At 34.7% G+C, this 19389-nt stretch overlaps 1 protein-coding gene across 5 annotated transcripts in view; it reads right to left on the bottom strand.

The window, feature by feature from the left end:
• Window positions 1-316: 316 nt before the first annotated feature.
• relch (RAB11 binding and LisH domain, coiled-coil and HEAT repeat containing) overlaps window positions 317-19389 on the bottom strand; it is a 65068-nt gene continuing 45995 nt past the window's right edge. Inside the window, exons 31-39 of one of the 5 annotated variants that reach the window (XM_058060718.1) lie at window positions 19182-19288; window positions 18998-19097; window positions 15794-15876; window positions 11358-11421; window positions 11150-11288; window positions 10959-11075; window positions 7704-7792; window positions 7418-7488; window positions 317-5381 (exon numbers count right to left, since the gene is read on the bottom strand). In XM_058060718.1, coding sequence (XP_057916701.1) covers window positions 5267-5381; window positions 7418-7488; window positions 7704-7792; window positions 10959-11075; window positions 11150-11288; window positions 11358-11421; window positions 15794-15876; window positions 18998-19097; window positions 19182-19288 — 885 coding nt within the window. In that variant the 3' untranslated portion in view covers window positions 317-5266. Of the gene's footprint in view, window positions 5382-7417; window positions 7489-7703; window positions 7793-10958; window positions 11076-11149; window positions 11289-11357; window positions 11422-13590; window positions 13674-15793; window positions 15877-18997; window positions 19098-19181; window positions 19289-19389 lie in introns of all 5 variants that reach the window. The other 4 variants (XM_058060717.1, XM_058060721.1, XM_058060716.1 and 1 more) reach the window with 4 other exon arrangements.

The raw sequence follows: 19389 nt of genomic DNA, 5'->3' as shown, positions 1-19389 counted from the left end.
TGGAACTGTGAACTGATTATGTGATGCATTCAATTGTAATCTGATGCATGTTCAAATGCATCACTTCGGTATGTGACAAAAATAAATTAATACAAAAACTTAAAAAAATACAAATTAAAAAAATACAAATTAATAAAGTAAAATAAAACTAAAATAATAAAAAAATAACTTAAATTATATTCAGAAAGCAGGAAGTGTACAAATGTAACAGTTACTGATTGTAAAAGTACCAGATGGAGGGGTAGAATTTAATAAGCTTTGCTTCTTCCTACTCCTTTTGGACATGTGGAACTGTGAACTGATTATGTGATGCATTCAATTGTAATCTGATGCATGTTCAAATGAAATTAAACCATTACCATTACTTGTATAGGGGGCTCTAATAATGTTAAAACTGTATTAAGTAAGTCCTAAACAAGTCCTAAACAAGTGAATATTGTTAAAATATTCGATCACATGTCTAGTAGAGTATTTGTGTCAATTTCAAGGATTTTGTGCAACAGTTTCTCAATCAATTATTTCACATATGATATTAGGAAGAGAAGAAGTCAAAAATGGCGGTATGGTGGGACATTGGATATAGGGGATCTGAACTTTTAGATGGTAGTAACATACCCAGACATCCAGGGTCCAGTTCCACAGGGAGGACACCAAGGCGTTCCAAGGCTAGCTGTGAGAACCTCTGGAGTGTCCTCGGTATTCCATGGGGGTCTTCTCCCGGTTGGGTATTCTCTAAAGGTAAAGGAGAACCCCCCCGCCCACAATCTAGAGACCCCCAAGAACCAGATTCAGTCGCCGAAGACCATTTTGGAGCTCTAATCCGTAATCAGGGCGGCACGGTGGTCTAGTGGTTAGCGCACAGACCTCACAGCTAGGAGACCAGGGTTCAATTCCACCCTCGGCGATCTCTGTGTGGAGTTTGCATGTTCTCCCCGTGCATGTGTGGGTTTACTCCCACATTCCAAAAACATGCTAGGTTAATTAGCGACTCTAAATTGTCCATAGGTATGAATGTGAGTGTGAATGGTTGTTTGTCTATATGTGCCCTGTGATTGGCTGGCCACCAGTCCAGGGTGTACCGCGCCTCTCAACCGAAGACAGCTGGGATAGACTCCAGCATCCCCCGCGACCCTCATGAGGAAAAGCGGTAGAAAAAAAAAAAAAAAAACGCATGGGTGAACCTTAGCACTCAGAAACCCACGTCTAATATTCCCTTTTTCTACTATGGAAAGATTTTGCAAAATCAGTTATTTAGTTTATAAGGCTCACTCAAAACCACATACAATGTTTTGAAGGGTTGTCACATGTGCCAAACAACAGCATCCCAATAAAGACCCGGATACAACATATCCAAGGTTGGCTGGAGGAAATGCGCTAGTTAAAACCCTAAAGATGCTGGGTGGATGGCGAATAAGCGCCAGGATCACAAATTAGTGTCAAGTCAAAAAATATTGCCATGAACAGCTTGGCTCTAGTTAACATCCTGATGCAGTTTTTAATAAGAGTTTAATGTTTACTTTAGTTTGCTTTACTTTATTATGTTTTTTTCCAAACTATATTAATAACTCTGTGTTGTTTCGTGGTTATTATTAGTCACAAATTAGCCAAATTTTACAGATTTCTAATCTCAAGTATTGTCATGCATAAAAATGGCTGAAAGTACTGGAATATAAATAGAAGGCACTAAGCTAAAAAGAAGAAAAAATCGAGAAAAAAAAAAGAAAAAAAAAAGAAAATGAATGAATGAATAATCCGTAATCAGGAAAAAGCCGGAATTTTTTTTTTACATGGAATTTACATTGGAATTAAAAAAAAAAAAAATCCCCCACCCCCTGTAGTCCACCATTCTGATAAACATTCTGGTCCTCGTATAAATGTAATTTCGGTGCACTTAATTATACCACCCGCTACATTTGCATAACATGTTATTACACTGCCAATATGACAGTTATGCAAATGTTAGAAACCACCAAAAGCACAACTATACTGCATCAACACAACACAACAATATACAATATATACGTGTTAAAGGTGTCGTAGTACAAAAAGGCTACAAACATAGCAGATGACGGTGACGGCTTGCAGCACAACACATATTTTTCCCATAAAAAAAAAAAAAAACATGCTGACAAAGCTATTTTGTGGTGGGGCCCCTCTGCAGTTTACACAGTAGCAATTAAGCTCCACATATGAACAAACCTAAACTCCACATTGACTCTGAACGCAACAGATACTCACATAATAAAGCAGCTCGATGCTGGATTTGCCGTAAGCGGACATCATGCTGTTTTTAACGAGCACCTCACTTCAAAACAAAGAGTACTCTTTTTTTTAGCTCTGTAAGCATGTTAGTTTTGGCACTACATTTGAGCTAGTCAAAGTTGATAGAAATACTGCAAAAAACTACTAAGAATGCTTCTGCTGACGAAAACTGAGCGTTTTTCCTCATTTAGGAAACAGATGTGACCACTGACTCACTCCAGTCACTCAATGTGAGTAAGAAGTGCCGACAGAACGCCACTAAAGTAAAGCTAAATGTGTGCGCGTACTTGCACAGACACGCCTCTTCTGGCATGCTTGACACGAGTCAACAAACAATCAAACGAAGAGCGCAGGAATGAGAGCCGTGTAGCGGAACGCATAAAAAGGCACCGTGCACGCCCTTCGCTATAGGTCCATATCAATTATTTGTTCACCTGCAGAGTTATCAGGGAGGTGGGTTGAAAATTAGCCTGAATATGCAAATGATGCGATATCACTGGCGGGTGGTTACCCTGCATAAAGATCAACTGTTCTTTTTGATGGTATACTTATCTTTTTTTTTAACTGTTGTTGAATAAAATGCTGTAGATCATGCATTACGTTAGCATTGAGCTCTATCAGTGGCAGAAAGTTAACATAATCAACTGGTAAGTTTGTTTTTCCAACAAAAATTCTTAAACGCATGTTGAAATGTGCTAAAAAAAAATTCGATATATTTTTTTATATTTTTAAAATTTTTCTTTATTTTTTTTCTGTTTTTTATTTTTTCTATATTTTATTTTTTTTCTATATTTTTTAATTTTTTTTTTTATATTTTTTAAAAATTTTTCTTCGATATTTTTAATTTTTTTCTGTATTTTTAAATTTGTTTCTATATTTTTTATTCTATATTTTTTACATTTTTTTTCTGCAATCCGTGCCAAGGGTCCACTTTGATACAGTTTGGGCTTTAAAAACTTTTAAAACCAACTTATTATTTATTCTAAATTATTTAAATTATTTGTACAAATTACTGTTTATGCTGTACATTGTTCATATTTGATGTCATCTATTTATTCTCCACATTATTATTTATTATCTATCTGTTTCAATATAACAAATTAGTTAATTCTTTACATTATTTTTATTTTTACAATATACCCAGCGGCAATAAAAAAGGAACTGCAGGGCCAAATATGGTCCCCGGGCCGCACTTTTGACACCCCTGAGTTATTAAGTATATTTTTTGTATAACTGAATTGCAGATGCTAATGTTTCTACATACAGTCAAACCTCGGTTAGCATGTTTTTCGCCGATATTTTGCTTTGTTTACGTACATTGTTTCTGATTAGCGCACAACTTTTTAATCACAAAACATCCTTGCTAACAAAAATTCATGTTGCCTCACAAAAATTTTCATATAAAACACATTTTTATACTACATTATAGTTATATTTGCATAAAACTTGGATAAATTAACATTTTTACCTCCATTGAAGATGTGACTGCTGCCAAAGACACAATGTGGCAGTGAGATCAACACCTTCAACACCTGTTTTGTCACAAAATATTGGTTTGGCTCCATGTTGTGTTATTGACGTCAAAAACACTATTGAATTCAAGAAATAACTCATGGCAAAACAGGAAGGTGGTGATCTCGCTGCCACATTGTGTCTTTGGGAGCAGTCACGTCATCAATTAAATGTTTATTTATCCCTTTTATTTATCATTTAAGTGTCTTTACAATCATTCAAAATTGTTTTTGTGCAATTTCCTACAGTTGCACTAATGTTACTGTTACTTTTTCTAATATATAAATCCATAACAATGCATAATATTTGCTCCTGGGCTCCCCCGTCCTGCCTTGAATTGCAATTTTAATGCATGCATTATCAAATTTCAGCTAAGAAAAAAATATTTTTAATAAAAATTGTTCATGCAAATACCGGACACAGCTCCATCCATGCTGAATCTGGGAATTTTTCTGCAGGAAACGGTTGGGAATGCCCCATAAATTGGACTTTGGTTTGTTGCACGCAGACATTAGAGAACATCAAAGTGTTGCTTGATGGGGGGGGGGGGGGGGGGGGTGCTACGTGGAGAGTGTTTGTCTGTCAAATGCCTTTTGTTTTACAGCCTTTGGCACCTGTCGACACTTTTGAACCATAAAACGTTTTTTTTTTTTTTTTTTTTTTAAATACACAAATGATCTTTTATTACACCATGACACAGATTCCAAATATACACGAGTACCATCCACTCACTGTAGTCAGTGTATGATAAGCTTTTTTTTTTATATATCTCACCTTACCTCTGATGTCCACATAGAAAAAGAAAGGAAAAAGGTATGATATCTGGACAGAAAAACATAACAGTAGTGATTATTTATGTGCATTATAATTAAAGAAAATGAAGTGCAAATTTCTTTGGAAGTGAGAAATAAAGTGTATCCTTCATTAAGACATAAATAAGTTATCAAAACGCTATCAAAACAGAGCGCAGAGACAGACTTTCGGAGGAAAAAAAAAAAAAGGCAAGACGATTTAGAACTTCAAGTAGGCGATGTTTCGGTACCACACACACACACACACACACACACATACAGTCACTGTACACTTTCAGTGTCATTTTTACTCCGACGTGTTATAAAGATCGCAGTGTTTGCTCCAAAATAACATAAAAAAAAAACCTCCAGCGGGTAGAACACCTTTTTTTCCAGTGATACCTTCAAGTCCTGAATGTCCCGAAAAAGGCGTCCAGTCACCTGCCATGACTCCGGGCACTCCGAGTGTCAATACTGGTCACTTTCTTCCTCTTGTCACGCTCCTTTTGTAAATGAAGTCAAACAAACACTGAGTGATTATTTAAAAAAAAAATACAAAAAAAAAAAAAAATTAAAAAAAAAATTGTCCTTGATGAAGCTGCAAAAAAAAAAAAAAAAAAAATCTCTTTTAAAATTCATGTCACATTTGATTTGTCATCTACTTGGGAGCTCCGCCGACAGTCTTCATATTCACGTTTTCTTCACTTCTTCCTCTGGAAGACGTTGGCCAGCATGGCGCCCGATGTAGTCAGCTGACCCATCTTGCTCAGGAACTTGGTCTTGGCGTCCTCGCCCACCAAACTGGATGCAATGGACCTACGAACACACACACACACATACACAAAAAAAAAAAACACAATGAAAGGGATATTTACAATTTACAGTTTACAAGCCAGTTGCTAGGCAAACTTCATCATTAGCATTCTTTTGCATTTAACTGAAACCATACCTGCTGCTTTAACGGCTCCATTACTTCCTCATAGGAGTGAGCCGTTACAAGCTTCTGCTAACTAGAGGACGGCCCATTTTACTGAATTCTACACACTACACTTCAATTAACTGCGAGTCTCTAATACTACAAGTATCTACTTCTGCATGCACTTTTAAAGTTAAGGTTAAAGTTAGCTATTGGTTGCAAAACCTGTGTGTGTTGTTTACTCACCATTATTGCTTTGTTTCTCATAATACTTTCTCATGTACTCCATATGATTATTAATGAAGTTAGAAATGTAATGATTTATTTATAGACCAAACCGTGATCAGTGGAGTAGGATTCCTTCGTTAGAAATGGAATCAACCTTCTAAATACGTTTAACATTATTAGGTAATGGTAATATTTCATTTGAACATGCATCAGATTACAATTGAATGCATCACATAATCAGTTCACAGTTCCACATGTCCAAAAGGAGTAGGAAGAAGCAAAGCTTATTAAATCCTACCCCTCCATCTGGTACTTTTACAATCAGTAACTGTTACATTTGTTCACTTCCTGCTTTCCTAATATAATTTAAGTTTTTTTTAACTTTATTTTATTTTATTTTTTTCTTGAAATCGATGAATAATAAAAGAATAATTAATGGTTTTATTTTATTTCAACATGCATCAGATTACAAATGAATGCATCACATAATCAGTTCACAGTTCCACATGTCCAAAAGGAGTAGGAAGAAGCAAAGCTTATTAAATCCTACCCCTCCACCTGGTACTTTTACAATCAGTAACTGTTACATTTGTTCACTTCCTGCTTTCCTAATATAAGTTAAGTTTTTTTTTTACTTTATTTTATTAATTTTCAATTTTTTATTTAATTAATTTAATTTGTTCACGTCCTGCTTTCCTAATATAATTTCAGTATAATTTCAGTATTTTTTTCTTTTATTATTTATTTAAATAATTTAAATATTTATTATTATAATTTTAATTATTTATTATATTTTAATTATTTCATTTTTTAATTTATTTTATTAATTATTACTTTTTTAATTTAATTTTGTTATATTTAATTTTATTTAATTTTTTTGTCACGTACTGAAGTATGAGGTGATATGACCATAAAATGACATAATGGGTACCATAGTAACAGTCAATATAGTAGTGATATATATAGCACATCATGTATTTAGCATCCTTGTATTTAGCAAACATCAACTGCTTGCATTGTTTCTTGAATTGTGTCATCGTTGTGCATTGTTTGACTTCCTTACTCAATCCATCCCATAGTTTGATTCCACATACTGAAATGCTATGGCTAGCATAACGTAGTCCTAGCATAGAAGTGTTTCAAATGTACTTCTTCCCTGAGATCATATTTCTCCTCTCTTGTAGAGAAGTCTTGGATGACATTTTTAGCTAATTGGTTATTTTTAGCCTTTAGCATTATTTTAGCTGTTTGAAGATGAACTATATCAGCAAGTTTATTTGTGATTTTAGAAATAAGGAGTTAGTATGTTCTCTGTAGGCGGCATTATGAATTATCCTGACTGGCCTTTTTTGCAGTACATTTTGCGAGTGAAGATTGCTTTTATAGTTATAACACCCCTATAGTCACTTTAACACTCAGATTAACCAATATAGTAGGCATGAAAGAAAATATGACACAGAGTGAACATTCATTTAGCCTTGAAAATGCTTAATTTGGGAGGTAAGGCACATATTTTATGACTAATATTGTCCATAATAAACCACAAAAACAGCATCAATAATATAATTTGGAAACTAAATATAATTATAACCTCTTTCCAATTATTGCCTGCTTCAAATATCGTCTTTAGAATTCAGGTAAATTATAAATAAGACATGTAAATAAGAAATGGTTACATTTTGGCCTGATTTTCTTTTCTGTTTCTCACCCTTGTGCGTCTCCCATTCCGCGGTTTTCCACCTTGATCTCACACTCTTTCACCATAGAGCTCAGAATCACCTGCGGAACATATGACAGATAAACAGGATGATACTATGATGAATGAGGCAGCAGTCTGGAAAAAAAAAAAAAAAAAACGCCAATAGTCGGCTGATTGTTAGTCACAATTTAGGGAAAAAATTCTTCCATGAAAAACAGTTTGCGTGAGATTTGGAGACACAAATAAAATGAGATGTTTTTTTTTAATAACTGTGGGAATTCATTCGTATGCTGACCTCATGTTCCGGGGAAAGCTGCTCCATGTCGGCACGCAGACACCTGAGACCAGGCAGGAAGTGGTTGATCATCACCTCCTCCGAAATGACTACGGACGAGGTTAAGGACTGAATCATCGGTAGGAATGTTCGTGTTTTAGAGCCAAAGTAAGAACATGACTGATTTTGACCATCTGATGTGTGGTTGCGGGAGATGAAGGCCTAAGATGAACGCTTTCCATTCACGTCTCTTTACAGGAGCGCTTCTCAACATAAATATTCAAAGAATAATATTGCTAATGTCACTAAATTATTGTGCAAATGTCAAAATCTGCCACCCTCAGCCATTTCTGTGTGGAGTTTGCATGTTTCCCCGTGCATGCGTGGGTTTTCTCCGGGGAAAAAACATGCTAGGTTAATCGGCGACTCCAAATATCACCTCGTACTTTGGTACATTATTTAAAAAAAAAAAAAAAAAAAAAAAAAAAAAAAAAAAAAAAACTTAAACTGTATTATGGAAAGCAGGAAGTGAACAAATGTAACAGTTACTGATTGTAAAAGTACCAGATGGAGGGGTAGGATTTAATAAGCTTTGCTTCTTCCTACTCCTTTCACACGTGGAACTGTGAACTGATTATGTGATGCATTCAATTGTAATCTGATGCATGTTCAAATGCATCACTTCGGTACGTGACAAAAATAAATTAATACAAAAATTAAAAAAATAAAAATTTTAAAAATAAAAATGTTGGACTTTTGGACATGTGGAACTGTGAACTGATTATGTGATGCATGTTCAAATGAAACAATAAAAATAAAACATTTTAAAAAATAATAAAAAAAAAACTTTAACTATATTAGGAAAGCAAGAAGTGAACAAATGTATAATAAATAATAATCGATAATACATGACAAAAATAAAATAAAAAAACATTAAAAAAATGAAAAAAAAATCTTAAACTATATTAGGAAAGCAGGAAGTGAACAAATGTAATACATGACAAAATAATAATCGCTAATAATAATACATGACAAAAATAAAACAATAAAATAAAAAACATTTGAAAAAATAATTTGAAAAAAAACCCTTAAACTAGTATATTAGGAAAGCAGGAAGTGAACAAATGTAACAGTTACTGATTGTAAAAGTACCAGATGGAGGGGTAGGATTTAATAAGCTTTGCTTCTTCCTACTCTTTTCACACGTGGAACTGTGACATGTTCAAATGAAATTAAACCATTACCATTACCAAATTGTGAGTGTGAATGGTTGTTTGTCTGTATGTGCCCTGTGATTGGCTGGCCACCAGTCCAGGGGGTGTGCCCCGCCTCTCGCCTGAAGACAGCTAGCATAGGCTCCAGCACCCCCCCCCGTGAGGATAAGCGGTATAAAATGAATGAATGAACGTCAACATCTGCGGCCATCTTCACAGCCGTTCATTGTTTCATGTTCAGGAATCATATTAATAAATTCAATATAATTCTTTTGTTACCTGGTTATTACTGAGGGATATCGAACAGCTTCACCACCAGCAACCTCTTCATCTGCTGGTCTGTCCTCGCCCTCATTGTCACCAAAAATTTGGTCCAGATCTTGGTTCACTGTACTTCCTGTCATTTCTTTCCATGATCCAAATTGTAAATGTGAAATCAGCCAATCAAATGAGTGAATTCACCTCACATGTGTGGACCTTGTTTTTCTGCTGGTGTATTGGAAAAGCGGTCAAAAATGTGCCCCGCTCCGTTTTTACTCATGTTTGAACTCTGTATTAACGAATGAATGTTGTATTCTGGTGTGTCTTCTACTCTGTTTACTTGCTTTATTCAACTCCATTCTTCTGTAAAGTGTCTTTGGCCAAATGTGGCCCGCAGGGCACTAGTTTGAGGCCCCCCCGCCTTGATATGAAAGTTTAATGTTAGTGCGGTATGGATGCTGTATGGTATCATGTACCCAGAAAAAATTATTACGTTTTGATTAATGTTCATGTTAAAGGTTAAATAACTGTTAATACTTATCCTCCCTATCCGTGTGGAAGTGGTAAGTTTTGATATGGATGCTGTATGGTATCATGTACCCAGAAAAAATTATTACGTTTTGATTAATGTTCATGTTAAAGGTTAAATAACTGTTAATAGTTATCCTCCCTATCCGTGTGGAAGTGGTAAGTTTTGATATGGATGCTGTATGGTATCATGTACCCAGAAAAAAATATTACGTTTTGATTAATGTTCATGTTAAAGGTTAAATAACTGTTAATAGTTATCCTCCCTATCCGTGTGGAAGTGGTAATTTTTTGGCTATTTAAGTTTACAGGAAATAACTTGAAGGCTACTGTTTAGGTCGCTAGCGCTCTAGTTTGCGAGTTAGCATGTGTCTCAAGACCCTGCAGTTGCGCAATATGTTGTAAATAAAAAAAGTATAAATGTGACTATAGTTGTTTTGTCATGTCTACAGGGTTCTAATAATGCTTTAATTTTAATCTGGAAAAAATAATTAGTCTACCCACCAACTATATGTGGTTTCTTAATTTTTTATTATTTGCCGTTTTATTAATTATTATTATATTTATTTATTACAGATTGATTTTCTTTATTCTTGATTTATTTATTTTTCATCTTATTTTGTGCAGAAAAATAAAAATTTTATCAGAATGTTTTATCAGAGCTTTTCTTGTAGAAAATCGGAACCAAAGCAAAATTTATAAATTTTTCTGTTTTTAATAAATGCAATTTTTTTTTTTTTGTGTAAAACCTGATGCGGCCCAGTCTACACCCAGACCCTAGCTCCAGTGCCCCCCCCCCAAGTAAATTGAGTTTGAGACCCCTTGCTATAAATGATTCAAACTTCCATCATCATCATTGAGCCAGTGTGACCATATGAGACCACGGACAGATCCCGTCTATATTTGTCGCGATGTGAAATTTCACTGCAGACTTTGATAGGGTACCCGCCTCACCAGGACCCACAGGAATGAACATCTGACCGTGTGGGCGTGGCTCCCAGGGGACACGAGGCGTGTGAAGACAAGGAGGACAAGACGAACGGGATGACAGGGATAAAGCTATTCCGGGGAATCTTGAAGCTGATGTTCCGTTGCTTTTTTTTCTCACGCTTTTTTTCCCCCTCCTCGTGTTCTCCCTTTTGCTTAACCAACCTTGTAATTACGTGTAGTCCAGAAATGGAGGCATTGGAAGCGTTATTTTGCCTTTTCTTTTTCTCTTCCTGCCAAAAAACACAGCTACTTTTTGGACGCTTGAAGGTGAAGAAAAGGATACAGCAGCAGGACAGAGCGCTGTAGGCCTCGAACAGCTGGGTGGCGATGTCGATTCTCTTGGTCTCCGTCGCCTGGCTGTTGTTAGCCAGCGCCAGTTTGTGCAAATGCGGCAGTACGACTGCAACAAGGAACGCAGATAATAAATAAATAAATACCAAAAACTTATTTTGGCATTATCATTTTTTTGCATACAGTCGTCTCGAAAGCGAGGCTCCGCGTTGGGGCCGACTCGTCCGAATGTCCTGATGATCTCCATGTGCAACGAGTGCTGGTCTTGATACTGAGGGTCCTCCAGAAAGGACGCTAACTGCATCTTGACACGTTCAAGCAACTACATAAAAAAAAAATTACACTAGTTACATCACCATTGCTTACCATTTTATTCCAATTAAATTCTTACTTCTTTCTGCGTCACGGTCTCCATTATGGTTCCAAAAGCAGGAATAGTAGATATCCTCACAGAGCTGCAGGAGACCAACACACAAAAAGGTCATCACACAAAAAAAAAAACTCACTACGTGACCACAAGCTTTCATATGTAAGAATAATAATAATAAGTCGGACTCCAGCTGCACAAACTAAACATTAATATAAAGTTTTGCTGATGGTTGCTTGTTAGATTTTACAGCTTTTTTAATGTTTTTTGCTGATCTGGCTAAGAAGTTACAATGTTATTCTGTAAAGCAACTTTAACAGGCAGGTATGGCATCGTTATCGTGAACAAAAAGGTCATATTACATTCATATTTAGTACAGCTTACTTTACGACCTTATATAGTAGGGATGGCTAGTAATGAGTATTTGGGCAACACTGAAAGAAAAACAATAATACTATAAAAATACAGTGATTGAGTGTTTTAACATTGTAAAAAAATATATAATATTTGGGGAAAATGCAGTCTTTTTTAAAATTTTTATTATTTCCACAAAAATGAATTTCCCCTAAATATTATATATATATATATATATATATATATATACTCTCCTCTTGTAATTATACTTATTTTTGTGGGGAAAAAAAGTATAATTACAAAAGGAAAGTTGGCCTTTTACTGTGTCCAGCCTAAGACACACCTGTATAATAATCACAGGTATATATAATATTATATATATAATATAATAAAAATATGATATTATACTATTTTTCCACAAAAATAAGTATAATTACAAGAGGAAAGTTAGCCTTTTACTGTGTCCAGCCAAAGACACACCTGTGCAATAATCACAGGTATATATAATACTATATATAATATAATAAAAAATATATATATAATATTTAGGGAAAATGCAGTCATTTTTGTGGAAATAATACAAATTAAGAAAAAAAAGAGGAAAGTTGGCCTTTTACTGTGTCCAGTCTAAGATACATCTGTACAATAATCACAGGTATATATAATGTTATATATAATATAATATATATATAAAAATTAAGAAAAACAAAAGTATAATTACAAGAGGAAAGTTGGCCTTTTACTGTGTCCAGCCTAAGACACACCTGTACAATAATATAACGCTGTCAAATCAGCATTTCACTTTTACGGAAAAAAATTGAAATCATTCATCTCAGCGGAAGTGTTGCATTTATATTTTTTTAATTTTTAAAAATAACTAGTACATTTTAAGAGAAAACAGTAACCCCTCGTTTAGCGCTGTTAATTGGTTCCAGGCCCAACCGTAATCACGGAATTTCCGCCAAGTAGGATTCATTATTTATAAATGGAATATTTTCATCTTTGGAGTTTAGAAACCTGTTTACAACCATTGAAATACAGTTTTCAAAATTATTAGAGACCTATAGATATAAAATAACACCCCTATAGTCACATTTATACTCATATTACTGAACATAGTACACATAATTCAAGAAATATGATAAATGAGACTCGTGCTCGTGTGTTGCTGTAATTATTTCCCGGTGCAAGGAGTGGCGGGGCGGACAGGAAGTTGATTATTGTTGTGGGATAATTTAAACCTGCAATAAAAACCTGTTGTTCCAAGTCTGGTGCTTGTGTATCTCACCCAAACATTGTAATCTGACACCAGTTTGTCTGTTTAGTTAGCCATTTTCTGGTTGAAATTGCTTAATTTATGCAAATAATACATATATTTTTTGACTAAAAATAGGCCGTATTGAACCATAAAACAGCATAATTGATAAATTAATATATTTTTGTAAAACCGTGATAAGGTGAAGCGGTGAAATTTGAAGCGCCGAGTAGCGAGGGATTACTGTATGGCTGATTATTACTCCTTCATCATGTTAAAATCCATAAATAAGACATGTGATTTTGCCCATAGTGAAAATGATGTGATGAGCCGGGCTGCATTCCAACAATGTTACTGCTTACATCATCATCAATAACATTAATGTCACAAAAGCAAAATATTTATAAACCTGTCCCACTATAAAAGGAATATTTCAGTCATTTCAAATGTCTCGCCAGTTCCCGGGATCGCTGACTCATGGATGTTGGGAAGAACACACCGACTTTTCTTCCAAATCATTTTTATAGCGGTAATGGAAGCTGACATGTAAGCTTAGCATGCACACAGCTGCTCACTGGTTGTTTTTACATTGTTAGAATGCAGCCCGCTGGATGACATTATTATAAGGGTGTTATGTCGTTGACTCACAATTCAGGCCCATTGCACAGTGTTATAAGCGCCGGGGCCGCCCGGCGATCTACTAATGCTTCGCTCATGCCTCGGAGAATCGACTGCAAAGGCGTCAACACGGTGGGATGAAACAGGAGAGGAGGGGGGAGGAGAGAGGGGGATCGAGACGGTGAAAATGGAGAAACCAAATGCTAGTTTTATCAGGAGGAGGGCCCCAGTCTCAGTGAATAGGTGGGAGTGGAAGGTGCATGCTGGGATTGGACGTGACAAGAAGATGAAAGATGGCAGCGGATGAGAGCACCGACGAATGGGAATACGGTTAATGGAGCATGTGCTGCTCAGCTTGAGCCGATACAGGAGCAACCAAAGGATATCGTCAACACAGATCAGGCAAAATGTAGAGCCAGAATCAGTGGCGTCATTAGGCCTATTTTAAAGGGGCTTCGGTACCCCCTAAAATGTTCTTAAACTCTCCTGAATAATTTTATATTTTTTTAAAATATTTTTTATTGATTTTTTTACAAAAAAAATTGTGACAAATTTTATATTAATATAATATAAATTAATACTTATACTAATATTAATTATATTATGCTATTTTAATAATATTTTAGAGTGTCTTCGGTACCCCCTAAAATGTTCTTAAACCCCCCTAAATAATTGTATATTTTTTATTTTAAAAAATATTTTTTATTGATTTTTTTTACAAAAAAATTCTGACAAATTTAATATTAATATTAAAATATACTAATATTAAAATCAAAAAATATAAAATTATTTAGGGGGGATTAAGAACATTTTAGGGGGTACCCTAATTATATTAATAATAAGTTAGAGGGGCTTCGGTACCCCCTAAAATGGTCTTAAACTCTCCTGAATAATTTTATTTTTAAAATATTTTTTATTGATTTTTTTACAAAAAAATTCTGACAAATTTTATATTAATATAATATAAATTAATACTTATACTAATATTAATTATATTATGCTATTTTAATAATATTTTAGAGTGTCTTCGGTACCCCCTAAAATGTTCTTAAACCCCCCTAAATAATTGTATATTTTTTATTTTAAAAAATATTTTTTATTGATTTTTTTTTACAAAAAAATTCTGACAAATTTAATATTAATATTAAAATATACTAATATTAAAATAAAAAAATATAAAATTATTTAGGGGGGATTAAGAACATTGTAGGGGGTACCCTAATTATATTAATAATAAGTTAGAGGGGCTTCGGTACCCCCTACAATGTTCTTAATCCCTCCTAAATGATTTTACATTTTTTGAGTTTTTTTTAAATATTTTTTATTGATTTATTTTTACAAAAAAATTCTGACAAATTTAATATTAAAATATACTAATATTAAAATAAAAAAATATAAATTGATTTAGGGGCGATTAAGAACATTTTAGGGGTACCGAAGAACCTCTAAAATATTATTAATGTAATTATTATTAATATTAATAATTAGGGTACCCCCTAAAATGTTCTTAATCCCCCCTAAATAATGTTTTATTTTTTGATTTTTTTAAAATATTTTTTTTACCAAAAAATTCAGACAAATTTAATATTAATATAATATAAATTAATATAATACAATATTAATATTATATTAATAGGGCAAAAGCAGGCTAACAAGCAAGCCAATAAGCAGGCTAATACTAACCTACTACTACTATTAGTAGTAGTAATAATCAGAAGAAAAATAACGATGATAGTAATAATAATAATAATAGGCTAATTCATAATATAATAATGATTATTATACAATTGATCACTGTCCACTGTACAGAATGATTTTGCAGTGTAGATTGTGTGTACTTGTGTAAATAATTGAGTATCTATACTAAATCTGTTCTTGTTCGTTTTTTTGGATTTTTTTTTTATGTCTATTACATTCATTCATATGCTGTGCATCTCCAGGGGGGCTAAGCCCCGCCCCTCCTGTCCTCAGAACCTAGTGACGCCCCTGGCCAGAATTGATCCACACGTGCCAAAATGTATAAAAAAATGTATAAAATTTGTTTTGAATTATAAAGTCAATGTGTATTTCAGGAATAATAGCTTAGATTTATTCTTTTGTGTAAAAGAAACGACGTTGCTCCTGATAGGCTGGCCGAGTCAGCGTGATGGCCGTCAGGCAGCAAAGAGAAGGGGGGAGAGAGACGCGGCGGCGCAGGTGGACTTGTTGCTGTTTTATCGGCTGTTCCACTTACATTTCGGGGTCGGAGGACAGCGTGATGAGAGCCGGCACCACTCTCTGAGCTACCAGCGTCTCATTCACCCCCTTCACCAGCAGCTGCTCGGGTTGGACAGAGCCAGACGTGATGCGGGAGGGCATTGGACAAGAGCGAGCGACATCGACATCGCCGATAGTAGAGAGAAAATAATAAATCATAATAATAATAAAAGAGTGACACACAATGGCGAGAACCACAGCTGCAATGCACACAGGAACATGAATACGACACAAATAACACTCAATAAACATAAACAATAAACATGTGGGCTCTGGACACAGACTCCAGGTCAGATTGTATCCATTCTATTATAAAAAAAATAGTCAACAATACACAAATCTGATCCAGAATCTGTGGTAGACCATCTCTTTTAACTGGCGGTTTGTGGGACAATGGTGGAAAGCTACACATTATGGGATGGTGGAAAAAAGGGGAAGCACTTCACAATAAAAATAAATAAAATTGACAATGGATTCAGCTGAGCACTCCTCCTCCTCCTCAAAAAAAAAAAAAAGTTCAGCGCAAAAAAAGTTCAGCGCAAAAAAAGGTCCGGTTCCACTGTTAGAACTTCATCCTCTAAACCAGGTACGTATGATTTGTTATGCTTTACTTCAGTCAGCACTTGGTGATTTGTCAAATTCAACAGCATTGAGGGGGTAAAAAAAAGGGGGGGGCATTTTGTTCTAAAAACCAACTCCAGTATTAAATTTCCTGAATGACCTGAAGTACTGAAAATATCACAAAAAAAAAGCCTTCACGTCCAATTAAATTAGACTTTTTGCTGACTGTGGCTTTTTTAGTGACACATAAGCAGATATTTATGTGGTGAGGTTTGAGTCCAGTAAAAAAAAAAAAAAAAGATCACAACAGCGAGGTGGGAGTAAAACAGTGGAACCAGAGCCACGTTTAGGAGTTTTTGCATAACATTTGGAGCTAAGCAGTGAAAGCTGGCACAGTTGTATGCAAGAAAAAAGGGGTTACAATTTTTTGCTAAACATTTTTGCTAAACAACAAAATATTTGGACACAAAGTTTATGACAGAAAGTGGAACTTTCAAAGTGAAGTGAAGCGTGTTGGAAAAACATAATTCAATAATTATAATAGTTTATAGTTCAATAATGATTTTTCCCAAAAAGTACCCCCCAAATGTGTTTTTATTTGGATTTTCAGAGTACTAGTTACCATAGAAAATGAACTGTGGCATTGCATACAAAAACGAATGGAGCCAAGCAGTTGCAAAGGGAAACCATGACATAACACTTTACACAATACCTACAAAATACTCATAAATGTGAGAGTTTTATGATATATAATTTTCTTTTTTTCTTGCCACTTTGCATTAAGAATTTTGGGGCTACTTGCTATTCTTTTAAAAATATATTAAATTAGATAGATAGACTTCCTTTATTGTTATTGCACAATAACACAGCAGTGAAATTGCCAACAAAATGTTGTTTGTCGTTGCCTGACTTCTGTATAATAATAAATCATAATAATAATAATGTGGAGAATAAATAGATGACATCAACTATGAACACCAATGTACAGCGTAAACAGTAAATTGCACATATAATTTAAATAAATTATAATAAATAATTAATATATATATATATATATATATTGTAAAATGAATATAAAAAAATAATAAATCATGTTTTTTGGGCTGAATATCAACTATTATTAGTCTGGGAATATATATATATATATACACATACATACATATTTATACATATTTTTCCAGATTAATAATAGTTGATATTCAGCCCAAAAAAACATGATTTATTATTTTTTTATATTATATATATATATATACATATATATATAATACAATTAATTAATGTAATTAAATAATTAATTAATCACATTTTTAATTAAAAAAATAATAAAATAAATGTTTTTTTGTTGAATATCAACTATTATTAGTTAAAAAAATATATAAATATTTTTCACATTTTTGGCCTAAATTACACACATTTATGCCTAAAAATAGCTATATGAAACAAACAAAAAATTCTATATGTATATATAACAAAATATAAGGCATTCAGAAGGTGCATTCAAAGACACTGTGATGATCTATAATATTCTAAACTAGTCACTAGTTGCTGTAATTTTCGGGTGAAACATTCAAGCACCAGACTTGATCACCGGAACAATAGACTTTATTGCGGGTTTGAATGATCTCACAACAAGCACATTGGTCTTTAACACGTGCTACTTTATATGCTATAAAACTATAAAACACCGAACCCCCGATACCAACTTTCAGTACCGGAAAAAACATTTACAGCAACTTATCTATGTCTTAAATGGCTTAGTTATTCTTATTATGTCTACTGCGGTGGGTATTATGAGTGTAAAGGTGATTATAGGGGTGTTATTTCATGTCTGGAGGGCTCTAATAATGTTAAAAACAGGCTTTCAATGCTGTAACTACAAAAATACTTCATTTCGAGGTAAGGAATCCTAGTTATATACCTCTATATTGGCTGCATGGTGGGCAAGTGGTTAGCACGCAGGCCAAACAGCTAGGAGACCTGAGTTCGATTCCGCCCACGGGGACCTCTGTGTGGAGTTTGGGTTTTCTCCGGGTACTCCGGTTTCCTCTCACATTCCAAAAACATGCTAGGCTAATTAGCGACTCCAAATTGTCCATAGGTATGAATGTGAGTGTGAATGGTTGTTTGTCTATATGTGCCCTGTGATTGGCTGGCCACCAGTCCAGGGTGTAACCCCGCCTCTCGCCCGAAGACAGCTGGGATAGGCTCCAGCACTCCTGCAACCCTTGTGAGGAAAAGTGGTAGAAAATGAATGAATGAGTTCTCCTATTTTGTGTGGAAGTGGTAACTTTTTGGCTTCTTATTTTGTCTTTCCCCACCCTCGGCCATTTCTGTGTGGAGTTTGCATGTTCTCCCCGTGCATGCGTGGGTTTTCTCCGGGTACTCCGGTTTCCTCCCACATTCCAAAAACATGCTAGGTTAATTAGCGACTCCAAATTGTCCATCGGTATGAATGTGAGTGTGAATGGTTGTTTGGCTGGCAACTAGTCCATACTGGTTTTTACACTATGTTCAGCTTTGAATGTTCCACTTAACTGTCAAATATGATCAATATCATATTTATTACATTACAAAAATCTACGCAACTAATTGTGCAATTGATGTGAGTTTTCGTCTTTACCTCAAACATCCGCGCTGAGGTACATCGGACCAATGCCGAGGTGTGCACCACGCCGTACCACAGGACAGTCAGCAGTAATTCATGGTACACTGGATTGGCACTTCAACAAACAAACAGGGATTTATTTTGGATTCAATTTGACTTAAGTGAGCAAGCGAATGCACCAACTGTGCGGGAGACTCACCCCAGTTCTACAAAAGAAGCTTTCAGGCTGTCGAGAGGTGCGTGGGACAAAGACAGGGTTGTCATAACGTCCTCCAAGAAACCCACTAACAACTTACGATCCTCCTCCTTTACAGAAATGACACAAAATATCGCAATACTTGTCTTTAATAACGACTGTCAACAAGAACAGAGTCCATATTGTAGTAAAAGGAAGTGAGAAAATACTA

This window comes from Doryrhamphus excisus, chromosome 21 (genome assembly GCF_030265055.1).
Source record: "Doryrhamphus excisus isolate RoL2022-K1 chromosome 21, RoL_Dexc_1.0, whole genome shotgun sequence".
Lineage (NCBI taxonomy): Eukaryota > Metazoa > Chordata > Actinopteri > Syngnathiformes > Syngnathidae > Doryrhamphus > Doryrhamphus excisus.
The sequence above is the reverse complement of the archived record's forward strand: the minus strand, read 5'-3'. Positions and strand labels throughout refer to the sequence as shown.